The sequence below is a fragment of the Panulirus ornatus genome, chromosome 65 (assembly GCF_036320965.1).
Source record: "Panulirus ornatus isolate Po-2019 chromosome 65, ASM3632096v1, whole genome shotgun sequence".
Classification (NCBI taxonomy): domain Eukaryota; kingdom Metazoa; phylum Arthropoda; class Malacostraca; order Decapoda; family Palinuridae; genus Panulirus; species Panulirus ornatus.
Window position 1 is genome coordinate 11343983 of NC_092288.1, and position 25967 is coordinate 11369949.

A 25967-nucleotide genomic window follows, 5' to 3' on the forward strand; every position below is an offset into this window, starting at 1 on the left:
ATGTTGATATATGTATATGTGTATATGTTGATATATGTATATGTGTATATGTTGATATATGTATATGTGTATATGTTGATATATGTATATGTGTATATGTTGATATATGTATATGTGTATATGTTGATATATGTATATGTGTATATGTTGATATATGTATATGTGTATATGTTGATATATGTATATGTGTATATGTTGATATATGTATATGTGTATATGTTGATATATGTATATGTGTATATGTTGATATATGTATATGTGTATATGTTGATATATGTATATGTGTATATGTTGATATATGTATATGTGTATATGTTGATATATGTATATGTGTATATGTTGATATATGTATATGTGTATATGTTGATATATGTATATGTGTATATGTTGATATATGTATATGTGTATATGTTGATATATGTATATGTGTATATGTTGATATATGTATATGTGTATATGTTGATATATGTATATGTGTATATGTTGATATATGTATATGTGTATATGTTGATATATGTATATGTGTATATGTTGATATATGTATATGTGTATATGTTGATATATGTATATGTGTATATGTTGATATATGTATATGTGTATATGTTGATATATGTATATGTGTATATGTTGATATATGTATATGTGTATATGTTGATATATGTATATGTGTATATGTTGATATATGTATATGTGTATATGTTGATATATGTATATGTGTATATGTTGATATATGTATATGTGTATATGTTGATATATGTATATGTGTATATGTTGATATATGTATATGTGTATATGTTGATATATGTATATGTGTATATGTTGATATATGTATATGTGTATATGTTGATATATGTATATGTGTATATGTTGATATATGTATATGTGTATATGTTGATATATGTATATGTGTATATGTTGATATATGTATATGTGTATATGTTGATATATGTATATGTGTATATGTTGATATATGTATATGTGTATATGTTGATATATGTATATGTGTATATGTTGATATATGTATATGTGTATATGTTGATATATGTATATGTGTATATGTTGATATATGTATATGTGTATATGTTGATATATGTATATGTGTATATGTTGATATATGTATATGTGTATATGTTGATATATGTATATGTGTATATGTTGATATATGTATATGTGTATATGTTGATATATGTATATGTGTATATGTTGATATATGTATATGTGTATATGTTGATATATGTATATGTGTATATGTTGATATATGTATATGTGTATATGTTGATATATGTATATGTGTATATGTTGATATATGTATATGTGTATATGTTGATATATGTATATGTGTATATGTTGATATATGTATATGTGTATATGTTGATATATGTATATGTGTATATGTTGATATATGTATATGTGTATATGTTGATATATGTATATGTGTATATGTTGATATATGTATATGTGTATATGTTGATATATGTATATGTGTATATGTTGATATATGTATATGTGTATATGTTGATATATGTATATGTGTATATGTTGATATATGTATATGTGTATATGTTGATATATGTATATGTGTATATGTTGATATATGTATATGTGTATATGTTGATATATGTATATGTGTATATGTTGATATATGTATATGTGTATATGTTGATATATGTATATGTGTATATGTTGATATATGTATATGTGTATATGTTGATATATGTATATGTGTATATGTTGATATATGTATATGTGTATATGTTGATATATGTATATGTGTATATGTTGATATATGTATATGTGTATATGTTGATATATGTATATGTGTATATGTTGATATATGTATATGTGTATATGTTGATATATGTATATGTGTATATGTTGATATATGTATATGTGTATATGTTGATATATGTATATGTGTATATGTTGATATATGTATATGTGTATATGTTGATATATGTATATGTGTATATGTTGATATATGTATATGTGTATATGTTGATATATGTATATGTGTATATGTTGATATATGTATATGTGTATATGTTGATATATGTATATGTGTATATGTTGATATATGTATATGTGTATATGTTGATATATGTATATGTGTATATGTTGATATATGTATATGTGTATATGTTGATATATGTATATGTGTATATGTTGATATATGTATATGTGTATATGTTGATATATGTATATGTGTATATGTTGATATATGTATATGTGTATATGTTGATATATGTATATGTGTATATGTTGATATATGTATATGTGTATATGTTGATATATGTATATGTGTATATGTTGATATATGTATATGTGTATGTGTGTGTGTGAGTGGATATGGCCTTTTTTCGCCTGTTTCCTGGTGCGATCTGCTAACGCGGGAAACGGCAATCAGGTATGAAAAAAATGTGTGTGTGAACTACACCTGCTTGAGGTTATACCAGAAATGAAAAGTCACCTCTGGCAAGGTTGTGCCATCAACAGTTGATGATTCTTTTAATGTTGGAGGCTCAAGTCATGGAGAGAAGTCCATATAAAGGCTGGGCATTAACTGAATTATACAAAGTTAATGAAAGGGAAAAGAAAGAGACAAGGGAAAGTATTTATGAATTCTGGAGGAAGTGAAAAAACCTGTCTTTTAAAATGTGCCAAGTCATAGTTACTGGGAAAGACATGAGAGGGTAGAGAGGAGTTCCAAAGACTCAAGAAGGAAAAGAAACGGTTATCAAAATGGCCCACCCTTGAGTTGCCAATGGTCATACAGTAAACATGTGATGCAGTACCTTGCCATGGTCTAGATAGCAGTGGGGGCATGCAAGCAGCCAGCTCATGGGAGCAAAAGCTAAATTAATACTTATAGAAGAGGGAAAGAGAATCAACAGTGTGGCAAAGGGCAAGCTGGTCAAGCTTTGAAATCAACTTAAGAAAGTTCATAAGTTGGACTGCTTTCGACTCAACTCTGTCAAGCAAGGATGCAGAGATAGAACCAACTCAGATGTGAAAGCAGTAATCCATACAAGGGTGGAACAATCCCTTGTATAATTGTATAAATGGAGCAACTGTTTGAAAGACAGGAAATTCTGAAATCTAAACAGGACTCCCTGTTTCTTAAAGACAGTTAGCTATTTCCGTAATGTGGGGTTTCCAATTAAGAGTGGAAGTTCCAGTAATACCAATATGTTAACAGAGTCAAGAGGCGGAATTACAGAAATGTCAAAGGAGAGAGGAAAGTTGTGAGGAATTTTTGAGAGAGAGATCGGTAGAAACTGGGTCTTGGAGACATTAAACTTTGCCAGATTTCATTTATCCCACTGAGATATCCTGTCTTGTCAAAGTACAGTCTTATCAAAGAATGTTTTGCTTCAAAGGAGTCTATCTTTCCCTGCTACTGAGTGTAGTGCAAACTTGGGCAACAAGAGTCCCTAGAAAAATGGTCCTGGCTAAAATCCAGTGTACATATATATCTATTTATTAATCTATTCATTTGATACACTTGAAGGCCGCTTCCTGCATCAGCGAGGTAGCACCAGGAAACACACAAAGAATGGCTCATCCACCCATATACACACACACACACATATATATATAACATACAAACCTCCAACAGCCAGGATCGAACCCGGGACCCCTGTGCGAGAGGCAGGCATGCTAACTGATACATAAATGCCCATACATATACACATTAACACACACACATATACATACACAGACGTATACATACACACACTTGTACATATTTGTACTTGGTTGCCCTCATCCATTCTTGACAACACCCCATCCCACAGGAAACAGCACTTCACTTTTGAACCCAAATATATGTGTAAATCAAAATCTTATGATCATTTTGATAATAACATAATATATGTTATTCAACAGGATTTAAAATATTGATTTCTGTTTCTGAGGATTGGTTTCATTCACTAACATGTGTATAAATTTTCTATGACTTTACTAAAAGCACATAATTAAAAAAGCAGAGACAGACTTCATGAGTCTCTATCTGTCTTTGGTATGAAATAATTACAATCCTAAACAACTCAAAACTGGGCATAACATTAAAAGCTTACATGTACAGAATATCTAATACCACTTTTAATAACTTAATCACAGCATGAAAGAAGTGTAGTATTAGTTTTATGATTATCCTGAACCACATTATAGGTTCTAAACTTACTTTTTGTGACAATAAATAAACAGTTTTTCAAGATGTCAGGAAAAAGGTTTAAAACTTAACAAACACATTTTCTTTCTTTAAGACAGAGATGTGAAATATTAAATGAATTTTAATTAATACTCAATAGCATAACTTTATTTGACTGGACTTACAATGTGACCTTTGCTAAGTATTTTTCTAATTAAGCTACCAATTATCTTTTATGCTTTCCTACTTCTTTGTGGGGTGGCAAGCTTTTATTAGAAAAAAAAAGGCTTAGTCTGAAAGCTTTCAAGCGGCACAGCGCTAGGTCCTACTTGGTCACAGTAGGTAATGCCTGCCATCCTTGCACAGTACCAGGACTGAACTCATGTCTCTTGGGATAAAAAAAAACATATGTTTTCCTACACAGACGATGACATACATACTTTCAGAAAATAACTGCTCTGAATTTTTTCTGATTACAACTGTTTCACATATTTCATACCTCATGTTTAACTGAACTCATCCAACTTTTCCAAGAACAGAAAATATGACAAAGCACGATCATGCTACCTTTACACTATTTTGATTTGCTGAAATCTAGAATAGGCATTTCCATCTACATAATGAAGGTCTAATACTATATTCACAACAGGACGATCCTGTCAGATTCCCCACAAAATCTTCAGTTGGTGACCATCCCTACATAAGTTCTGAAGACTAGACAGCAATGCTTAAAAAGTTTAATGGAGACTTCTTTGAGTTGGTTTGGCTGTCACATGAGTATACAGTTGCCAGCTGCTTGCATTTGGGAAAAAGCACATAAATATGAAGCCTGAATGGATATTGAGAGTACTACAGTTCTATTTAAAAATTTCACATCAGGTGTTTAAAACGATAACTAATAAAGATCTTTATAGTTCAAATTACCTTCATCCATTAATGCATATGAAAAGGAAACTAAAATAACATGCTCTGAATGCTCATATCAAACATAAAAAAATATTTACATATTAGCAAACACACTTACATAAAAGACCAACAAACAGATATAGGCATACACACATATTCATATGGCATATTATACAACATTTACAAATTTAATTACACAAGGTCATTTGCACAGTGTTCAGATAAGTACATCTGTGGAGTCTAAAGAATGCATAGTGTTTCAAAGTCATGAAAACCAACAAACATACATGTAAAAAGTAATAAAGCATGAGGGTTCATATGTTTGCAACCCCAAGCACACATGTACACACACACACACACACACACACACACACACACACACACACACACACACAACCCAACTTACCTTTGCACACAAACATACAAAGAGACAGAAAGACACATACATAAAAAAGGTTGGAGGAAGAAAGATGGATAGATCCTTGGTTTTCCCTAATGTTAAAACAAACAGACTTATTGCGGAAAGTCTAATTACATGCATTAAGAATGCTGCCAGATTGACCTTTTCAGTCCTGACTAGGTATGGTACACAATTTTCAGCACTAATAATGTATAGTACATCATACAGGCTGAATTTTCTAACTGCAATTGAAAGAATTATACTGACAGAAAAATTCAGTATGTACAGCATACAATTTTTGGTTGAGTCTTTACTACATGTGCCATATATTCTGAATTTTCCCACTGCATTTGAAGGAACCACTGGTTCTTTCAGTAATCACTAGAGGCACATAGAAATGTCATATGTTACCTACAACTAACCAGCTGACAGAAATATTCACGAGACTATGTTACCCACAGAAGAGCATGGCGGGTGGGCTTCATGCATCATTCCACAGGAGCCCCAAAACCTACTGAATATAGTAATAATACACACAAGATTTTATGGAATTCAAATGAAGATAACAGCCTACTGTTATATCTCAACACATCAAGAAACCATCAAGAATGATTCTGAATAAAGTATTACATAAAGACTCAATCTCCAAGTGGAGTAGAGGAAAATGAAAGTGAATGTTGATGCAATGGGTCACTGTATATGAAGTATCAACTTACCAGTATCTAGATGCCTAAGTGTTGTGCCACGGTTTAAAAGTCAATGATGTGCTGGGCTTAACTGGCTCTGGTTGTTTAATTGATTCAAATTACTTCAAATTTTGCTAAAATTCTTCAGGCTGGTAGGACAACTTTTTTAACAAGGTAAAGACTGAAAAGGTTGAGACGAGATGTGAAGAGACTAGAGACACTTACACTACCCATAGTAAGAGGTAAAAAATTAAGCAGGGGGTCCTCTATTTGTGTAACTGCTTCAAATTTTGCTAAATTCCTTCAAGCTATGGAGACTTTAACTTGATAAAGACTGAAGAAGTTGAGAGGATGAGATGTGGAGAGACTGGAAATGCTCTTAAACTACCCAAATTTAGAAGTGAAAAATTATAGGTGGAAATGATAACCACCCACGTTTCTTTGAAATAAAAAGGTATGTACTGCTTTGGTAAACTAACAGCTGACAAGTGAAACATGCCAAAGAAAGAAACAGTAAATGCTGAGAGTACAGGGAAATTCAGAAGTCCTTTTGATAGAAATATGAAATACTGATACATTCACATGGGTGTACAACTCTCTCCTCATGTGCACAAAATGGTAACTACATACATGTGCACTTGAAAGAACAAGAAAATACAGGCCCAACAATTCATGCACTTTCATTAAGGTACACTAACTTACACACATTTATGTAACAATGAATAATGGCATGTACACTCTTCACTCTTCCTTCTTACATCATTACTTGAACAGCTGATATGTTTATGCTAACATGAAATATGAATACAGCAGGTAAAATGTAGAGGGGCTTCATGCACAGATTTAATATAAGCTGATATTTGTGTTGTTTTCCTTTAATGTATGGTTTAATACTAAAATAGACCAAAACTATTCATAATTATTCAAAAATATAAAACCTTGGTAAGTAGGGTAGTGTTGTTGTAGACATTAGGGTTCTAGTATACTTAGGTTCATATAAAATTACAGTATTCCACAAGAAAAACAATACTGTACAAAAATTTCACCTATGAAATAATTTTTCTTCCTATTACTGAAATGTACTTCCTCATCTAGTCCTGCAAAAATAAAGGAAAAAATTAGAATCTAGCATATATATGGCTAAATAGTCACTATAAATACATTTAAATCCTCATACGTGTATACATTAATGCACAGGCATGCACAAGCCCATAAACATGCATCTATGGTAGCATCAATAAGTAAATGCTCGCACGAACACACACACACTTCCTCCATAGTGCAGTGGTTAGCATTATGACCAACAAATACAAAGGGCCCAGGTTTGATTCTTGGAGAGGGCAGTTAGCTCAAACCTAACTCAGCTCTTCATCTTCCCTTTTAGGGCTGGTCAATGAATGAGTACCTGGCATAAGTAGGATGTGTGTATGCATATATGAGGTAAGATATGGTACATATGGGACATGAACTGCTTGCTACATATTTCCTTAACACTACACTTGGAAACTATTCTAATACTTTTCAGCAGACAGTCTGTCTCCCCCTAAATTATTCATTTATCTTATGTGGGACTCTAGTGAATGGTTAGGGAGGATCTCAACTCCCAAGTCTTTATACAAACAATCCTGCGGGTGTGTGTGTATGTAGATTCATGTGAATATGTGTATGAATATCACCTGAACGTTACAGGGAGAGATTTTACACTCATGTTGCCCCCATCTCTCAACTTCGTACAAATGTACCATGTCTGCTTGCCTATGTATGTATGTAAGCATACACACACACACACGCACCACCTAGCCTAAGCCAAGTATCCATTTACTGACCAGTCCCAAGGGAAGGATAAACAACTTATCTAGGTGTAGGCCAACAGTCGCATCCAAGATTTGAACATATGCAGGTCCAATCATGAGCTGGCCTGTGCTGACTGACAAGTCAGTTACATTATCCACTAAACTATGGAAGCCCTTGACAGTGCGTGTGTGTGTGTGTGTGTGTCCCTCAAGTCCTACAATAAGATTCTGCAATGAAGCAGGGCTTGTATGCAGCACTCACCACATACCCGGTATGTTTCAGAACAAAGCTGTCTGCTGTAATGCACATTGTATAGCTATTTTCTCATCTTCTCAAAGCTTTCAGTATCAATTCCTTCCTGGCTTGTTACAGTGGTCAACAATGATGATTATCTCTACCCTTCTTGAAGGGCTCTCAAACTTCTTTGCTTAAATTCTTTTTGATATACCTCACAGAATTTTTGCAGATTTAGTTATTCAGTTTATACCATGGTGAGATATTTTTAATCCAAGGATGTTTAATCTAATTCTTTCTATCTGTTGCTATCCATAATTGTCATGTATCTTTGACTTAGTCTGTGGGGCCTGACTGTGGATAGGGGACTGCAGCTTTGGTGCATAGCAGCCTTTTGTTATCTGTTCCTGGCACTACCTCACTAACTCATGGAACAGTGATCAAGTGTGATAAAATACTTGCTATCACGTACGAAAACAAATTTTCTTCTCTCAAGATTGTAATTCTTTCAATCTTTCATGACAACAAATGATTTCCACTCCCTTGACTTTACTTGGACTATACAGTGTTCTTAATTCTCTCCACCTTATCATTTGTAGGCTGCTCAGCTGGTGACCATACAACAAAGTAATACTCAATTTACTTGTCACATATACACAACAATTTCAAAATCAGCTTTCTGTATCTAGCAGTGGGACTTCTCATTATCACACCAGTCATTAATAAACTGAATAATATAATCTTTGTATCATGAATTTCAAACTCCAGCTTTGCATTTATGATGACTCTTAGATCTTGAAAATTTTCTTAACTGTCTCTTTCCTGCTGAAACATTGTAAGGTGTCACCATATACTGTTAACCCTATGAACAACTGAAAAATTTCTAGTTCTACTCTAGCCATTTACACATATTAAGTGTTTTTGGTTCGTTTTCTAATCCTTTAGTTTTACTAACGAGTTATTTGCAAACATCTCAGCACACCTTCCAGTAGCCCCTTGTCTGTCAAATAATATTATATACTGTATATAGGATATAAGTGTTCCCTGAGGTACTCCTGATAAAACAGCCCAATTCTTTTGATAGTTTCATTTGCTGCTATTCTGAAATTTCTGTTTCTTTAGGACTCTTTGGATCATCCCCCCAGTTTACCTTATTCTGTTCTATTCTGCTCTTCTATACAGCAAAATTCTCAAGTTTACCCTATTAAATGCTTTGACAAAGTCAAGGAAGATAATATTTATTCTCTTTTCATGAATAACTTTTTGATATATGCTTTTGTAATGTACCAGGATCTGTGTTTTTTATTTTTGTATTTTCTCAGGCCTTCATTTTTGATACTGTTATTACGTAGGTATTTAAGTAAATATTTTTCATCATTCTTCAGATACTTTTATGACATGGATTGCCAAACTTATAGATTTACACTGTTTTGGCAGTAGCTCAGATCCTCCTTTGTGCATTGACAATATGTGTACCATTTTGTGGCCTTCTGCTATATGCCATCGTTAAGGCTCTGTCTCAGTAGTAGCATCACTGGTTTTGTCATTGTCCTCTATGTGTTTTTTCAGGTATACATTTTGAATTCCACATCGTCCTACAGCTATGTTCTTTTGAGTTTGTATGCTGCTAAAATTTGTCATTCTCAGTTGCTCAACATCAAGATCTATGACAGCATTTTTATTCAAATGATTAATCTTTAAGCATCCACAGAGCTCTTTTTCCAACAAAATATATGTGAGGTTTTTGTACCCTTACAGAACTTGTTTTGTTCTTACAGAATGAAAGTTAAACTACATAGTTCATTTGGCCTCCTAATACCCAAGAAGCACTACTGCTCCTCTGCCACTAAGATTAGAGTGGGTAATGTTGTCTTCATGTATGCCTTAATATTTACTTTCTTTTACCTTACATATAGATGAAATGATTGTGATTTTGCTTGTTTACCTTTATAAACAAAGTACATATCTATATACATTATTAGTAACTTCATCAGTAATGTTTAAGTTGTATATACACATGCTCCCGACATACGTCAGAGTTCTGCTCTGACTGACTAGTTGGATCCCAAAATGGACGTAAGTCAGACGTATGTCAGCATGGCATGCATATTTCATATACCTGCACAGCAATCTTATATCCTACTCAATTTCTATCATGATTATGTTGTCTTTTATTAACTACTTTATTATGTGATTCTGTAGTTTCTTTTTACTTTTTACTCAAAATTCTTTAGTTCATGGATTAATTCATCCAAACTTTCAATGAATGTTTTGGCAGCTCCTTTGTCAGCACCTGCTGCTTCACCTGTGACTCAAACATTGTGTAAGCTATATCTTCTTTTAAATCTACAGAACCAACTATGACTTGCTGTGAAGTTCTCGATGTAATCCTCTCCCATTCGCTCCTTCAAAGTCTTAAAAAGACTTCTAGCCTTTGCTTGAATTGTAAGCTTAGCGGTGCATGTTTTTGAATTTGATCTTCCATTCAAAGCATCAACAACTTTTCCATTTCATGGATGGGCCCTTGTCATTGCTTTGTTATTATCATAGACTTCAAATTTATTGAACCAGTTACTGCTTCCCGTATTTTTTCTTTGTCCTTTAAAATTGAGGAGACCATCGAACAGGACAACTGTAGATCACATGCAATTGCATTAACTTTTTTCCTCCTTCATACTAGGTGATTACCTTTATTTTCAATTCCAAATTGAGTGCCTTCCTTGGCTTCTTGCCAGATCTATCAACATGTGATGGGTTTTCCTCATGCTCATCTTCTTTAAGATTTCATACAAAAATGGTTTAATCCAGCACAAAAACTTGTTATTCACTTGAATAATGCACGCTTACTGAATGGTAACTGAGAGAGATGCTGTGATGTACAAAATATCGGGATCGTCTGACATTCACTATTGTATATACACAGCCATTAGCAATGGTGGACATAAGACGAAGCATAATTTTCATATTTATGTATATTTTTTATTCATATTTTTTCTGGTCGTATGCACAGATGGTCATAAGTGGCATAGGTCATAAGTCAGGAGCATCTGTATATCAGAAGAAAATGTCAAATGTGACATCGACAAAAACTACACAATTCCTTCCCCAGTTTTGTCTGCAAGGTAACTGAGAGTGTGTTTCAAGTAGAAGCATTCTGCACCTGTATGTGTGCCACCCCTACCACTACCCAGATCATAACCTTGAAATTGTGGTGGAAATTCTCAGAGAAGATTTTTGCCTGAGAATGTTGATCACATGGCAAAGATCTTCATTTATGAATGTTAAAGGGTTAAATATCTCATAAACAATAGATTTTTGTTTCTTGTACTAAATACTTATTTTTCTGATATTCATATTCTGCAAGATTATCTGGAAAATGCCTCGACCTTTAGAAATTAAGCTAAAAAAAAGGGGAAGGAATGGTTTGGGAATGGCTTAGGGGTAAAGTCTGAAGCAGAAGTTGAGCGAATGTATGAAAAAAAGTGTAAGGAAAAGAGCTTCAGACTAATGTGGGTAAAAATGAAAGAGGGTTACAAAAGACTGGTGATTATTAGTGCTCATACACCTGCCCAAAAGGTCTGAAAGATTATCTTCCTCCCTTAGCAAAGATCATATGCTGTGTAAGTTATGTGTCTGAAGACAATAATCAAATTTCTTAAGAAGCCAAAAGTCCTTGAATCTCTAAAAGTGAATGATACTGAATACAATGCAAAGAATTGTCTATGCAATTGAGCCACCCTGTGTCCATGGAAATGGGGAGAAAGCTAACAGGGGTAAAAAAAGCTATATTTTCACTGTACTGGCTCATACATACAACTGCCTTTACTATAATTCTGTAAAGTGCAGCAGACTAGTAGGCAGCCAATGACCAGGGAGGTATGTTACTGGTACTACCCACCTGGGTATCTGGATGTTTAGTGACAGCTGCATAGTGACCCAGCACTTTTGTGGTTGTCGCGTTGCACTCCTCTGACCCACGTAGCTGTTTTTCTTTCTGCTTCATTCACACATGGAATACCGACATTATGTCCACAAACATACAATCTCTACCTGTCACCATAACACTTAACAACACTTCACTCATACCACTCATTTTTTGTGAATAGGTATTTCTGTGGTCAGCAAATACACCAGCAAAATGGTAGGAGCAATAGATTGAAGCAGTGGGTAAAAAAATTAGACAGAAGCACTGGGCAGAAATAGTAGGTTGGAACATTAGGTAGTAGTAGTAGATTGGAACATTAGGCAGGAATATTAGGTAGACATGTTTAGTAGTTGGTAGGAACATTAGATAGGAGGCTCTGAAAAGACAGCTAGAGTTGCCTTCTGACACTGGCCTCTTAAGCATGAGGCACTAAATGCTAAGAAGCAGCAGTGGAGTTCACTAATTATGGAGACTCTTGCCATGGCCACTCCCTTGTGGAAGTTCCCAAAGGGAATGGGCATCAGAGATACAGTGAGACAGCAATGTTACCTAAGAGTTGGAATGCAGAAAAATGGGTTTCTGAGGCTGTTAACCACACTACAGGTTTTCTTCTTTAGTATGTGCAAATAAGTCAATTAGAGATGGAAGCTGACTATTCACTTGCTAGCAAAAAGGAAATTGCTAAACTTACGGCATTCATAATGGTATAAGATAAAATCAGTAGAGAGATGGTTTTGGTGAATACAAAAAGCAAATGCTTAATCAGTGGGAATCCTAAACACTCTCCTAAGATTTAAAGTTAATTCATTCCCTCACTCATATATTCTTACCAATCTCAGTTTTGCTCCTTATTCTATTCCTTTTTCCTCTAACTTCTTACTCTTTTTCTCTAATTTCTTTTCATCTCTTCCATCTTTCTCTTCATACTCCCTGACTATTCTCTGACAATATCCTCAATAAAAGATGTATTAGATGTTGGACAATCAAGATAAGGGACTCTTTTGAGCACAAGGTATATAAAATTAATTTGATTAGCATGAATCACTCAAACAGAAAGCCAAGGATTCAAAAAAAGAAAATAAATCTTGGTTTTTGACAAGGATTAACTCAGTAGAATTGGAAAATGTAGGACACAATCAACCATGTAAATTAGAGAAAGTGAAGAGAATGTGTGAATGACAAAAACAGTGTTAAAATGTAATTAAACTGAAACTGGAAGCAGATAAATGATAATTAGTACTGAGACATGCACAAGTTAGATTACTTTGGAAAATAACTGTGTAGCAATATAGTAACAGTTTGTTAGTAAAGGAAGGTGAAAGTATTTTCCTGTTTTGATTTGTGTAAAAAACATTTGAAGTTTGACTCTTCTATGCCTTAACCAATATAACATGATGCTGATCCTTATAGTTTATATCACGCTTACTATTTGGGATTAAAAGAAATTATACACATATTCTTGGTTTTATGTTTAGAGGGTGCAAAAAGTATCATACTTTGAAAGGTATCTGTGACATCCAGTGCCCATTAAAAAAAATCAGATAATTACCATTTCAGATAAGGCTTTCGTGCATCAGGCGTTATTAACAGTACAAATCCTATTGCTGTATTTGCGTATGTTTGGGATCTTATGTCTGGTCATATGATACGCACTTATAAGGCAGATGACTTGATTTGCCACCTCAGTTATTCTATGATGTCAAGAGTAGAAGGAAGCAACGTATGCTCACTGACCTTGTGTTCACAGATATTTTCAATATCTTAGTTCTGGGTGATATCTATTTCTCAAATTAGTAACTAACCATAGGTTTTAAGAAGTTTTCTCAAGTAGAAAAGGCCTTCATTCTTGCTTGGAAGCAAGAAGACGAGTCTATAAGTGATATTTCAAGATGCATGGGCAAGGCAAAGTTCACAATCCAGATACTTTTTTCTTCCTTCTAAAGCCATTTCTCTCCAAAAAGCTGGGCCTGCTCAACCAGGAAGACCAGTTTAGCAAATGATAACCTGATGAAGCAAGAGGTGCTAAAAAAAACATCCCAATCAGGTAAGAAGATGCCTTTCTGGTCTTCCTAGGTCAACAAGACAACTTTTCATGGAAGGATGACATTAGAAGGAAGAAAAGTGTTTAGAAGGTGAACTTGACTTCTGCCTGTACATCTTGCAATCTCACTTGTAGAGAATTTTTTTTCTTCAACTGCAAACATGGGCCTTTTCTCCCTAGGACAACTTCCTTATATCACCCAGAACAGAAACAGTGAAAATACTGCTAAACATAAGGACAGAGCAAAAGTTGCATCTCTCCACACTCAACACCAGTGGGTAACTGAGACAGCAAATCACGTCATCTGACTTCTGAGACTGTACCATGCTGTCAGACATACGACATCCCCACCATAAGCAAATCAGAGGAGTTATTCTACAAATAGGACCAGAGAGATGGAAGCCTTATTTTGAATGGTAATCTTCGGATACTTTTTTAGGAACTTTATGAGATAGAAACACATCTAATAGGATGGCATCAGATCAATGTATGTCCTTGAGTAAATTTTCAACATTACCTACACAATAAGTGACACTGGCTGAATACAAGAGATCCATATACTTAAAGAAAAAGACAGATAACAATTAGAGTATATCAAAAAAGGTATTTAATGACTCTCTTCTTTGAGGATGAATGTTGAAAGAAGAGATTAATATGGGAAAGACATTTTGATTTCCAAATCATATTCAGGCCATTATCAGATTACTTATCTATTCCAGGATTTGTCTACTTCTTTTTTTAATGTCTGTTCCCTACATTATTTTGTGCAACAAAGTTTAAACAGAAATCCAATAAATGAATGAATGATCATTCATAAGTTAACTCTCATTGTTCAATACACAGTACAACCACAGAAATGGTCACACCAAACACCTCGGAAGGGGAGTAGTACCTTGTTTTTTAAGCAAAAATGAGGTAACAAGGGACAACTGTGTCCCAGTATCTTTATATAAGTAAAACATTGTTACTTTTGAGGAATGAAGAATCATTTCTCAACCAAAGGCAGAACCCTATGAGCATCCATGATAGCTCTCACATGTAGGAGTTAAATTCTGTCCAGCTCCTCAAAATCAGGGGAATACATGAGAGCTTCCCACCTTTGACCCCAATAAGCATATGATTTTGGCTGGAAAGATTGCTTCATTCACTGGGACCTAGTAATGACTTTGTGAACACCATGATATCAGAGTCCAGTTATGTAATGGCTGTGTAGTGAGCCAACATTGGGTAGAAGTAGTCAGTAGGAACATTAGGCAGGAGTCTCTGCAAACACTGCACTAGAGTTGCCCTCTGCCAGTGACCTGTAATGGGTTAGGCACTTAAGGATAAGACATGGTACCAGAGTTCATTGGTTATGGAGACTATTACTGTGGCCATCCCTTTGAGGGAGTTCTACAAGGGAACAGGCATCAGTGATACAGACAGATGGATAGAATGGTAAATATTCTAGCTCTCTACTTATTATCTGTTGCTGCAATCCTCCATCACCCTATGATTAAATAAGGAGAAAACTTGGCATGGACATTGCACTATTTCCTCCATGTGAAGAAAGGCCAGTCTGAGGGTGGTGGTGGCCTCTTATGCTGACCTTGATGCTTAAAACTTAATCCTGCTTTGGTCACTTTTCAAGTCATCAATTTCTTCACATTTATCATTTCATTGGTCTTCACTCTCTTCATGAATTGATGTATATCATACAGATTTTCCATTTTCCATTTCCAGTTGATAGCTATGCACCTATGATGATGGATACTGAGGAAAGCAGAATTTTTTCTGCATCTTCCTGGCAAAAAAGAAGACCTCTAAAGGCTACTAATAGTATGAAAAGTCAGCCAGATATTCAGCTATAAGCATAAAAAGTTAAATTATCATGAGACAATGGGATTCAACCTTAGAATTTAAAAGTCATAATCCATGGGACATAGCTTGCTCTATTGGAAAATCAACCAAGAATAAACCAATGTTCAAGCCTACCATCCCACTTGAAATGATTAGGACTACTATCAAAGCAACAAGTGAAGAGCTGAATTAAGACCCCCACTGTTATACAGCAATGGAAAACCCATGAGGATAACCAACTTCCTCTAGGTATTGCCCTCCAAATTAGTACATCTAGTGCATCATCAGAACACTAGTTAAGATATGGTATCTTAAACTTTAGGTTCTATGTTCATATCCCTAACCAAAGACTAGGGTACTGACAGCAGAGAAGGATTCAATGCAATAATAGCTATAATGCTTTGTTAGGTTTTTGTGAAAGGAATCAGCCCAAGTGGCACTGCTACCAATGCCTATGGGTAAAAAGTATCATTAGTATAGTACATCATCAGTACACTGGCTGGGGAATGGCAACACCAACTGAGGGTTTTGTCTTCTACTCATGCATCAATGACTCAAGGCTATAAAAATAATTCGGCTGAACCCTTATTCTGCTCTCACTGTTATCTGAGGACACTTACAGGACTTCCTCCTGTTATCATGTAATAGTTTAACTTTTCCAGTCTATGTGACTTACTGTACCATTAGTGGCTTACAGAAGTCTTTTCCTTCAACAGATGGCACAAGAAAAAATTCTGCTCTCCTCAGCACCCTAACAATCACCTAAACATTTCTTACAAAAAGGATCTCAGTAGTCCATTCTACACAAGACCAGGAAAAACATCAAAGGCCATCAACAATAGCTCCATCATTCACATCATGGAAGAATTTATAAGATAATAACGTACAGCCTCAATTATGACTAATTTTCAGTAACTTTCATGAAAATCTGAAAAAAATTCCATCCTAAGCAGCACTGTCTTAAATGGAATGCCAAACACTATGAAAGAGACTGTCTACTAAGTTTTCTTCATAGTCTCTCCCAAGCAATCAAATGTGAAAAACAAAATAATGGTTCCAAAACCCTTGGGTTGGTTTCCACCAAGATGACAATTCTCTTAGAAACTAATAAGAATCTTGTTAGGAGCAAGGAACAGCTGTAGTAAGCTTCCACAAGGGCTGTCATATCCACCAACAGATTCACTAAATGCAAAAATCCATATAGTTTAAGTCACTATCTCTTGTATCTTTACCTAATGAGAGTAAAATGCAATACAAGGCCATGGCAGTGATCCTTTACCACGTATGAGTCTGAAAAAACTATGATGCAAAAAATTTTTACCCAAGGGATTACTCCTACAGAAGGGATCCTATTAAAGGCTCCCAGTGTAACCCTGAAAGCCACAGGGTCTAACCTCAACAAGGTATCTGCCCAACTATGCTAACTCCTTGCAGGAAAGGGATAGAAAACTGTTCCTTCAAGGTTGTTAGGGAGTGAAAGCATACTGACATCGCCAAAAGAGGGATGAGGCTTCAGTTTTGGTTCAACAACTACAGCAATGCTGTGGTGCTATCAACTGCACCAGAGGTTCAACACAATTTGAAAGATGGAATGCCATGGAACCAAACAATTCTACTCTGATGATAAACCTAAAACTCAGTATCTGTCCATATTCCTCATCCTATGTTATCCACTTAAGTGATAAAACCAATTGCAATCCAATATGCCTCTCTAAACTGAAAACAGGACCACTAGAATTCTCCAAGCCATTGGTCTCTGCCAAAACTTAAGTAAAGTACCAGTACCATATGAATTAGCAAGGTTGTTAAAGAGTCTCCCTCCAGAAGTCTTTTTCCTAGCTGGAACAGCTGATCATGTCACATCAAAGGCATGCAGATCACCAAGTGAACAAGAAAAAGGCTGAAGAGGGAGCTACTGTGTTAGCCCAAAAGTCAGCAGGGCTGTGATATCAGATGGTCTGGGCAGTCAATGTAAGGTGGTTGGGTGGTTGAGCATTCAGTCAAAACCATAAGCTTACAGAGGTCACATGACGGACAGAGGATGTTCTCATAAATATTCCCCAATTTTGTTGGGGTCAGATAAAAAGTAAATCTATGAGAGTAAGCGCTTCTCAGATGCTCATGGGATTCTGCTGATAGGTTTGAAAATCAATATCAACTACAGTGCCATACATCTCATACCTATCATTGTTGACTGCAATTACAGAGGGAAAAAAATTAAATTCCCTGCCACTGCTTTCTATCTCTCCTTTGCTAACAACTTACCTTCTCTAAAAATCATAATGTACTAATACTGAACATGTTTTACTTAAAAATTCATATCACATCTACTCATGAACATAACTACAAGTACATACCTTAAGTTTCACAAAATGAAACAGTAACTAATAACAATGAGTCATACGAAATGGTACCTATTAATACTTTTCTAAATTCAACTTGTAATGGTAAGCATATGAATTCTGATCTAAGAGACAGCAATACTTTGTTACTGTACTTGTATAAAATAAAATGCCCAACGTCTACCGAACATTAGTCTACTAATCTCACCTGTTAATTCAGCTTTTGCAAAAATATGATAATAATGATTCTAAACATTAATGATGAACAGCTGACAAAAATATACCAAGAAAAGCTCATATGTATGCGTATGTACAGCAGTAACTAAAGTTTTCATAAGAAAAAGCTATTATTATGTAAAACCAGTATATAACATAAACCCAAGAGGTAATTCTATGTGTTAAACTATGGCATGATTGGAGTTTGTCTTAAGTATCAAAAAAGTGCACAACTTCACAGCTTTAGTTTAATGGATGGATTACTGTATAATACCACTAAAATCACTGAAAAATAAATAAAAACTAAACTAAAAGTATTGTGATACCACTTTATACATCTCAACAACATGAATAAAGTAACTGCATTTGTGAGTGTGTTTGTGTGTAACTATGTGCATGTGTGTAAGCATGTCTTTATACTGTAAACTTATATGCATGATGTTCCAAAGAAAAAACTCTAAATCTTTAATGCATCTTTCATTGTGCTTTTAAACTACAAAGACATAATAGCACACATTCACACATTCTCTTACTCAACTATGAATGCTTACTTATCAATACCAATTCATTGTGTTTGAGATTTGTTGTATGCATTGATGGTAATATCATCGACGGAGTTGATTGAGTAGCCAGTGATCGAATCTGGACTCTGGAGGGAAGCAGAGTATAATGGGTTGACTGGAGTCTGGCCTTCACCAACCCCCTCTTCTGACAAACTGCTGTATGGAGCACTGCTGGACTGTAGTAAGAAATCTCTGATGAGCTTATCATAGAAGTAGTGACAATTTTCTGATACAGAATTTATGAGTTACATAACTTTCCTATTTCAATTAGCACTTCCTCAAAACTGGAGGAATGTGATTAAAAAATAACAGCAACTCCATACAATCATCAATATTTCTAAGTCTGTCACTTTTGTACATCCTGTTTTCTTCATTCAGCTCAATTCTGGTTTCCATTTATAAATGAACGTTTACCCTATGTATACAAAAGCTATTCAACAAAATGGAAAATGAATCTACTCAATGATAACTCCCTTAAAGATTGCTGAAAACTCTCCAACTGGTTAGAAAAAATGATACTATAATGAATATATATTCTCAAATTCCCACAGTGTAATCAAACAAGGACCAATTTCTATGAAAGAGTCCTAATGCTACCCAAGACCTTCCTAAAGGCTCCTGCAGCCCAAAGCTGTTCTTTCAGTAGCAGGGAAATGCAGACTCCTTGGGAGTGAGAAGATCTTTGATGAAACTGTGCTCCCAGTGATAGAGCCTCACCAAAGGTACTTTTCACTCAGAGTATCCTCAAGTAGCTGAAGTCCAGCATCACCGCACACACAATAACAGAAAAAAAAAAAAATCTAATTCTGAGAAATTCTTTTTAGGCCTGTAAAGATAAAACAACTCAGAGGTCAAAAAGTTTCCAATTCATGTAGATTAAATGGAAAATATTTCTTACAACATGGATGTAAGGCATGTGCACAAGTGGGAAGAGAGGAGAGTAAGCGGTTCCATGTAAAGGTAGGTATGCAGCATGGTTTTTTAATTTGTTCATCGATAGGATAGTGAAGGAAGTAAATGTGAAAGTCATGGAGAGAAGGGTGAGTATGCAGTCTGCAGGGAATGACGGAACTTGGAAATTGGTCAGATGTTTGCTGATGATTCAGCACCGGTGGCAGATTCGAGTGAGAAATTGCAGAAGTTGGTGACTGAGCTTAGAAGAGCGTATGAAAAAAGGAAGTTCAGGGAAGACGTGTATAAAAGCAAGATTATTAGGTTTGGCAGGGATGAGGGTCAGGTTACTTGGGGCATGAATCTGAATGGAGAATAATTGGAAATGGAGTGTTTTAGGTAACTGAGAATGGACATGGAAGTGAAGGGAACCATGGAAGTGCATGTGAGTTGTAGGGTGGGTGAAGGGGCAAATGTTGTGGGAGCACTGAAGAATGTGTGGAAAGAGAGATCGTTGTCTGGGAGGACAAAAATGGGAATGTTTGAAGGTATATTAGTTCTAACAATGGTTCTTCTCTGCCACCAACAGTGAATCACTGATATGCAAAGAACTTTACCTAGCACAGGGCATGTGTCTTAAATGGGTATTTGAGACACTAGGATATTTCCCAGTGCTCACTACAGTTGCTTGAGATATAAAGCACCACCTCTTTATAGTGATACAGTGTGGCATCCAATTTAAGTGATGGCAGGAAAAGGACACCCATACAAGTACAGATACAGTCTCCACACTGTTGGCTGTACTATATTCATCATGTATGGGTAACTAATACTCTAGGAATTTTTCTCAATACTAGTAATTGTTGCATGTGGCATATGGCACCTATACATACTAATAAAACCTGCTTTCCAATTCAAATGAGAATAGAAAGAGGTAAACATTATGAGTTAAGATACAGTTCCTGTACAATAACCAAGTAAGTCCTTAAGGGGTTAACAAAAATAGTGAACAAAATAATTAAACAGATAATTCACCATATATAGATGAGAATCAACTATGATTGCTATGTCTAACTAAAGACAAGGATCTAACATCATCAGCTGAGCGCAAAAGCCTTGGGTCTGAAGAGCATCTTCATATCCAAAAATAATAATTTCCCACAATAATGCAAATAAAATTCTTCATTCAAAACAGTCTTTCATTCTTTGCTCATCTTAGCCCTAGGTACCATGCAAAAACTGTGTCGGACAAGAAGATATATGTAAAGAATGTTTAGTGATGATCTAAGTGAAGTGCACAATACATAAATCAGCCATACCTGATATATGTTTTGTTGGGGAAATTCAGTGCCTGGGAGAGGTAGTGAGCTGGTATCATCATCATCTTCAGATTTGTAAGAGAAGACAATATTCTCAACTTGCTCACGACTCTTCTGCCTGTATCAAAGAAAAAATACATTTCATATGTCTAAATGCCTTTCTTACTTTTGTGAGGTACTATCAGGTGAGCAAAAACAATGACCTCATTTGTACATATCCAGTCTTTAGTATCTTCTTTTTACCTTCCATGAACACATCTTCACTTCAGTCAAAATGTCATTTTCAGTACAATGCACTGAAACAAATGTCTGCTAACCACAGTCAAGCTCCACTGACTATTCCACACTTAACAAAAGCACCATACACATTAAATGCCATTAGAACACTAACTGGAGCCTAATTTGTACAAGAAGAAGAATCCCTGAACTTCCTTTGAAACAATTCATCAACTCCATCTTAAACAATGTCTCGCTTGCCTGGTTGTTCACCCTCTCAAAGGGTCGAAAAGAAAGTAGCAATCCACACAAAACAAAGCACTCACAACAATCACTGGCTGCTTTACAAACACAAACATTCAACAACTACATAATGAAACAAATATCCTCCTACAAACAGTCTCACCTCAACATGTTTACCACCCAATTCTTAGCATCAACACTTGACCTTTCCCATCCAAACGACTACCAATCCCAAAGTAGAAATAAAAAGCTTACCCATACCTCACATTTCAACCATCTCTAATCACAAATCCCCCACCCCCAACAAAAAACACTGACAAAACACATGTACACTGAAATGACCCAACAAGCACAACTTCCATCCCACAAAACATGCACCCATCTGAAAGTCCCCAGACAAGCACAACTTCCACCCCACAAAACATGCACCCATCTGAAAGTCCCCAGACAAACACGAGTTACACTTTCCTGTTTACACTCTGGACATCAACCATCTTTACATTGTTACAAACACCGATTCATCACATCCAAAGACCTTTCATACCCAGAACACAAATACACCAATCAAAACACTGAACACTTTCTGATCAATTGACCTCCATTCTCCCAACACAGAGCATCACTACACTTTATGACCTACGGTCCCACATAGAGGACATGGCTGGCTTCCTTAATACTGCTGGATTCCATTAAAGATAGAAGGGGCTTGTGAGGCAGGAAGTAAGTAATCTAGAGTCTTCCAACCACAGCCATGCTCCACAAACAACTCTCTTATTTTCCTAAACAGCTTCATATGAACCGGGCTGACCCCATTAAAAACACATTACCCTACATGTACCACATACCTTTAATTCCTTCTATCCAACAAATGCCCCTCTCCCTCCTAAATGATTAGGCCCTAAAAACCCAAAGCCTCCTTTCACTCCATCTTTACACCTTTCCTCAGTCTCCCCATAAAATTCTAATGATTTTCATGATAAAAAACACACTGGAGGGAAATAATTCTGCTGAAGAAATGAACTTGAAAGATATCTTTCAGTATAAAGATATAGATGATAAAAAAAATTTCATGAAAAGATCAAAGAAACAACTAAAGCCTCATACCATGAAACAGAAAGTATGATAGAATGAAAAGAAAGATACAAAGAAAATCTGGATGAACACACAAAGAGAAAGGAAAAAGAAAAAGAAGACAGTAATAATAATAAGAAGGATTAAGGAGCTTGAAGAAAAAATTAGGGATGTTGATCCGGAAATGATGAGAGCATAGGGAAGAGAACAATGATCAAATGAAGAGAAAGCTATTAATAACAATGCTTAGAGTCCAAAATTAACATTCTCCAATGTCAACAAAACAAAAGATAAAAGATTATAAATTGGACCATTCATGTTAGGAGAAAAGTATGAAAATTTCCCAAAAAGAATATGTATGATGCTAATTGATCCATATAAATCAATTTTCAATACAAGGAAACATACTGATAATGAACTATCCAATCAATCTGACAAGAATACCCTCATAAATGCAGAAATGAGAATGACATAGTAACAGCAACATATAAAGTACAGCACCAAAAGAACTAAAAGAAATCTGAACAGTAGCATCAGATGCAATTTTAGTTATCTTCTTAAAACAAGACTTGCAATTAAGAGGGACAGGAGAGCAGGGTTTGGAAATGCCCCACATACTACATTCTAGAAGAAGGAACGGAGGAAAGAACCAACTGAGGATATCTTATCTTCTAAGGCTCAGTCATCTGTTCTTGATGCTATCTTGCTTATCCACGAAACATTTGTGAAAAAACTAACAAGAAAACCAATGACAATAACGATGACGTGTGGCATACGGGGTAACATTACTATCAATAGGCTGAACCAGGGAACTCCAGAAAGGTCTGTGGGACTAAGCTGTGGATAGGAAGCTCAGGTTTTAAGTATCATACATGGCCACTTCAGTGGATGTGAACATATGAGACCATTCTTCATCTATTCCTGGTGCTAGCTTGCTACAAAGGAAACTACAAATAAGATCAAAAAAAGTCTGTGTATGTTTTAATGAATCTACACATCATATACCCCCTTTTTTCACTCAACAGCAAGAGACAAACAGAATTTTCCCAAGAGATGATGAAAACCAACATTTCTCAACCTGCAAGTATTCAATATCAAACTGTAATGCATATGATTTCAATTACAATTCGACACCTTAACTTACCCAAAGAATTCTGATATAAAAGTATAATAGATGAATGGGGTGAGGAGAGAGAAGTAAGTCCAAGTAGTGGCATTGACTAGGCAAAGTCCTGCTGCTATGTGGACATGGTAAAGACCACTGCCAATACTTTGGATCAAGTTCAATCCAGCTAGGAACCCCAGGTACACGTAGAATGCTCTTTTCACTGAAATAGAGGGTAAAAAATATGTTATTCAGAGGTAAATAACATTAAAACACAAGTAAGAAAGGAAAATAAAATAAATACAAACTCATGAAGAAATTTCAGACAAAAACCAGTAAATGTAATGAATATACATACATACACAAAAAAATATTTATGCTTTGCTACTTTCCTTGCAGTTTTATGGAAGAAAAATATCTTCACAAAGAAAGATCAGGATGTATACTGTATATTTCTATGCAAAAAAATATAAGGTTCCTTGAGCGAACAATATTCCAGTAACCAGGAATACTGTAGGAGCACAGCATAGAATGAATGGGATTAATGAGGGTCTAGTGCATAGGTTCGAATCCTAGTTGTGGCAGTCAGTCCACATACAACCCAGCTGTTCAGCCACCCCTTGGGGTCAGTCAATAAAATGGGTACCTAGCTCTGGCATTTGGACGATTTTTGCAGGGAAAAAATGCAAATGAGTGGGAGATGTATAAAAGAAAGAGGCAGGAGGTCAAGAGAAAGGTGCAAGAAGTGAAAAAGAGGGCAAATGAGAGTTGGGGTGAGAGAGTATCATTAAATTTTAGGGAGAATAAAAAGATGTTTTGGAAGGAGGTAAATAAAGTGCGTAAGACAAGGGAGCAAATGGGAACTTCAGTGAAGGGGGCTACTGGGGAGGTGATAACAAGTAGTGGTGATGTGAGAAGGAGATGGAGTGAGTATTTTGAAGGTTTGTTGAATGTGTTTGATGATAGAGTGGCAGATACAGGGTGTTTTGGTTGAGGTGGTATGCAAAGTGAGAGGGTTAGGGAAAATGATTCGGTAAACAGAGAAGAGGTAGTAAAAGCTTTGCGGAAGATGAAAGCCGGCAAGGCAGCAGGTTTGGATGGTATTGCAGTGGAATTTATTAAAAAAGGGGGTGACTGTATTGTTGACTGGTTGGTAAGGTTATTTAATGTATGCATGATTCATGGTGAGGTGCCTGAGGATTGGCAGAATGCTTGCACAGTGCCATTGTATAAAGGCAAAGGGGATAAGAGTGAGTGCTCAAATTACAGAGGTATAAGTTTGTCAAGTATTCCTGGTAAATTATATGGGAGGGTATTGATTGAGAGGGTGAAGGCATGTACAGAGCATCACATTGGGGAAGAGCAGTGTGGTTTCAGAAGTGGTAGATGATGTGTGGATCAGGTGTTTGCTTTGAAGAATGTATGTGAGAAATACTTAGAAAAGCAAATGGATTTGTGTGTAGCATTTATGGATCTGGAGAAGGCATATGATAGAGTTAATAGAGATGCTCTGTGGAAGGTTTTAAGAATATATGGTGTGGGAGGCAAGTTGTTAGAAGCAGTGAAAAGTTTTTATCGAGGATGTAAGGCATGTGCATGTGTAGGAAGAGAGAAAAGTGACTGGTTCTCAGTGAATGTAGGTTTGCGGCAGGGGTGTGTGATGTCTCCTTGGTTGTTTAACTTGTTTATGGATGGGGTTGTTAGGGAGGTGAATGCAAGAGCTTTGGAAAGAGGGGCAAGAATGCAGTCTCATGCGGATGAGAGAGCTTGGGAAGTGAGTCAGTTGATCGCTGATGATACAGTGCTGGTGGCTGATTCGGGTGAGAAACTGCAGAAGCTGGTGACTGAGTTTGGTAAAGTGTGCGAAAGAAGAAAGCTGAGAGTAAATGTGAATAAAAGCAAGGTTATTAGGTAGAGTAGGGTTGAGGGACAAGTCTATTGGGAGGTAAGTTTGAGTGGAGAAAAACTGGAGGAAGTGAAGTGTTTTAGATATCTGGAAGTGGATTTGGCAGTGGATGGAACCATA

The 25967-nt window shown here is 35.7% G+C and overlaps 1 protein-coding gene across 2 annotated transcripts in view; it reads right to left on the reverse strand.

Annotated features, from left to right (window-relative positions):
* Nucleotides 1-5090: 5090 nt before the first annotated feature.
* Nucleotides 5091-25967, reverse strand: part of LOC139746625 (transmembrane protein adipocyte-associated 1-like) — a 35727-nt gene continuing 14850 nt past the window's right edge. The window contains exons 6-9 of one of the 2 annotated variants that reach the window (XM_071658042.1): nucleotides 23981-24164; nucleotides 21307-21424; nucleotides 19095-19272; nucleotides 5091-7239 (exon numbers count right to left, since the gene is read on the reverse strand). In XM_071658042.1, coding sequence (XP_071514143.1) covers nucleotides 19099-19272; nucleotides 21307-21424; nucleotides 23981-24164 — 476 coding nt within the window. In that variant the 3' untranslated portion in view covers nucleotides 5091-7239; nucleotides 19095-19098. Of the gene's footprint in view, nucleotides 7240-19084; nucleotides 19273-21306; nucleotides 21425-23980; nucleotides 24165-25967 lie in introns of both variants that reach the window. The other variant, XM_071658041.1, reaches the window with a different exon arrangement.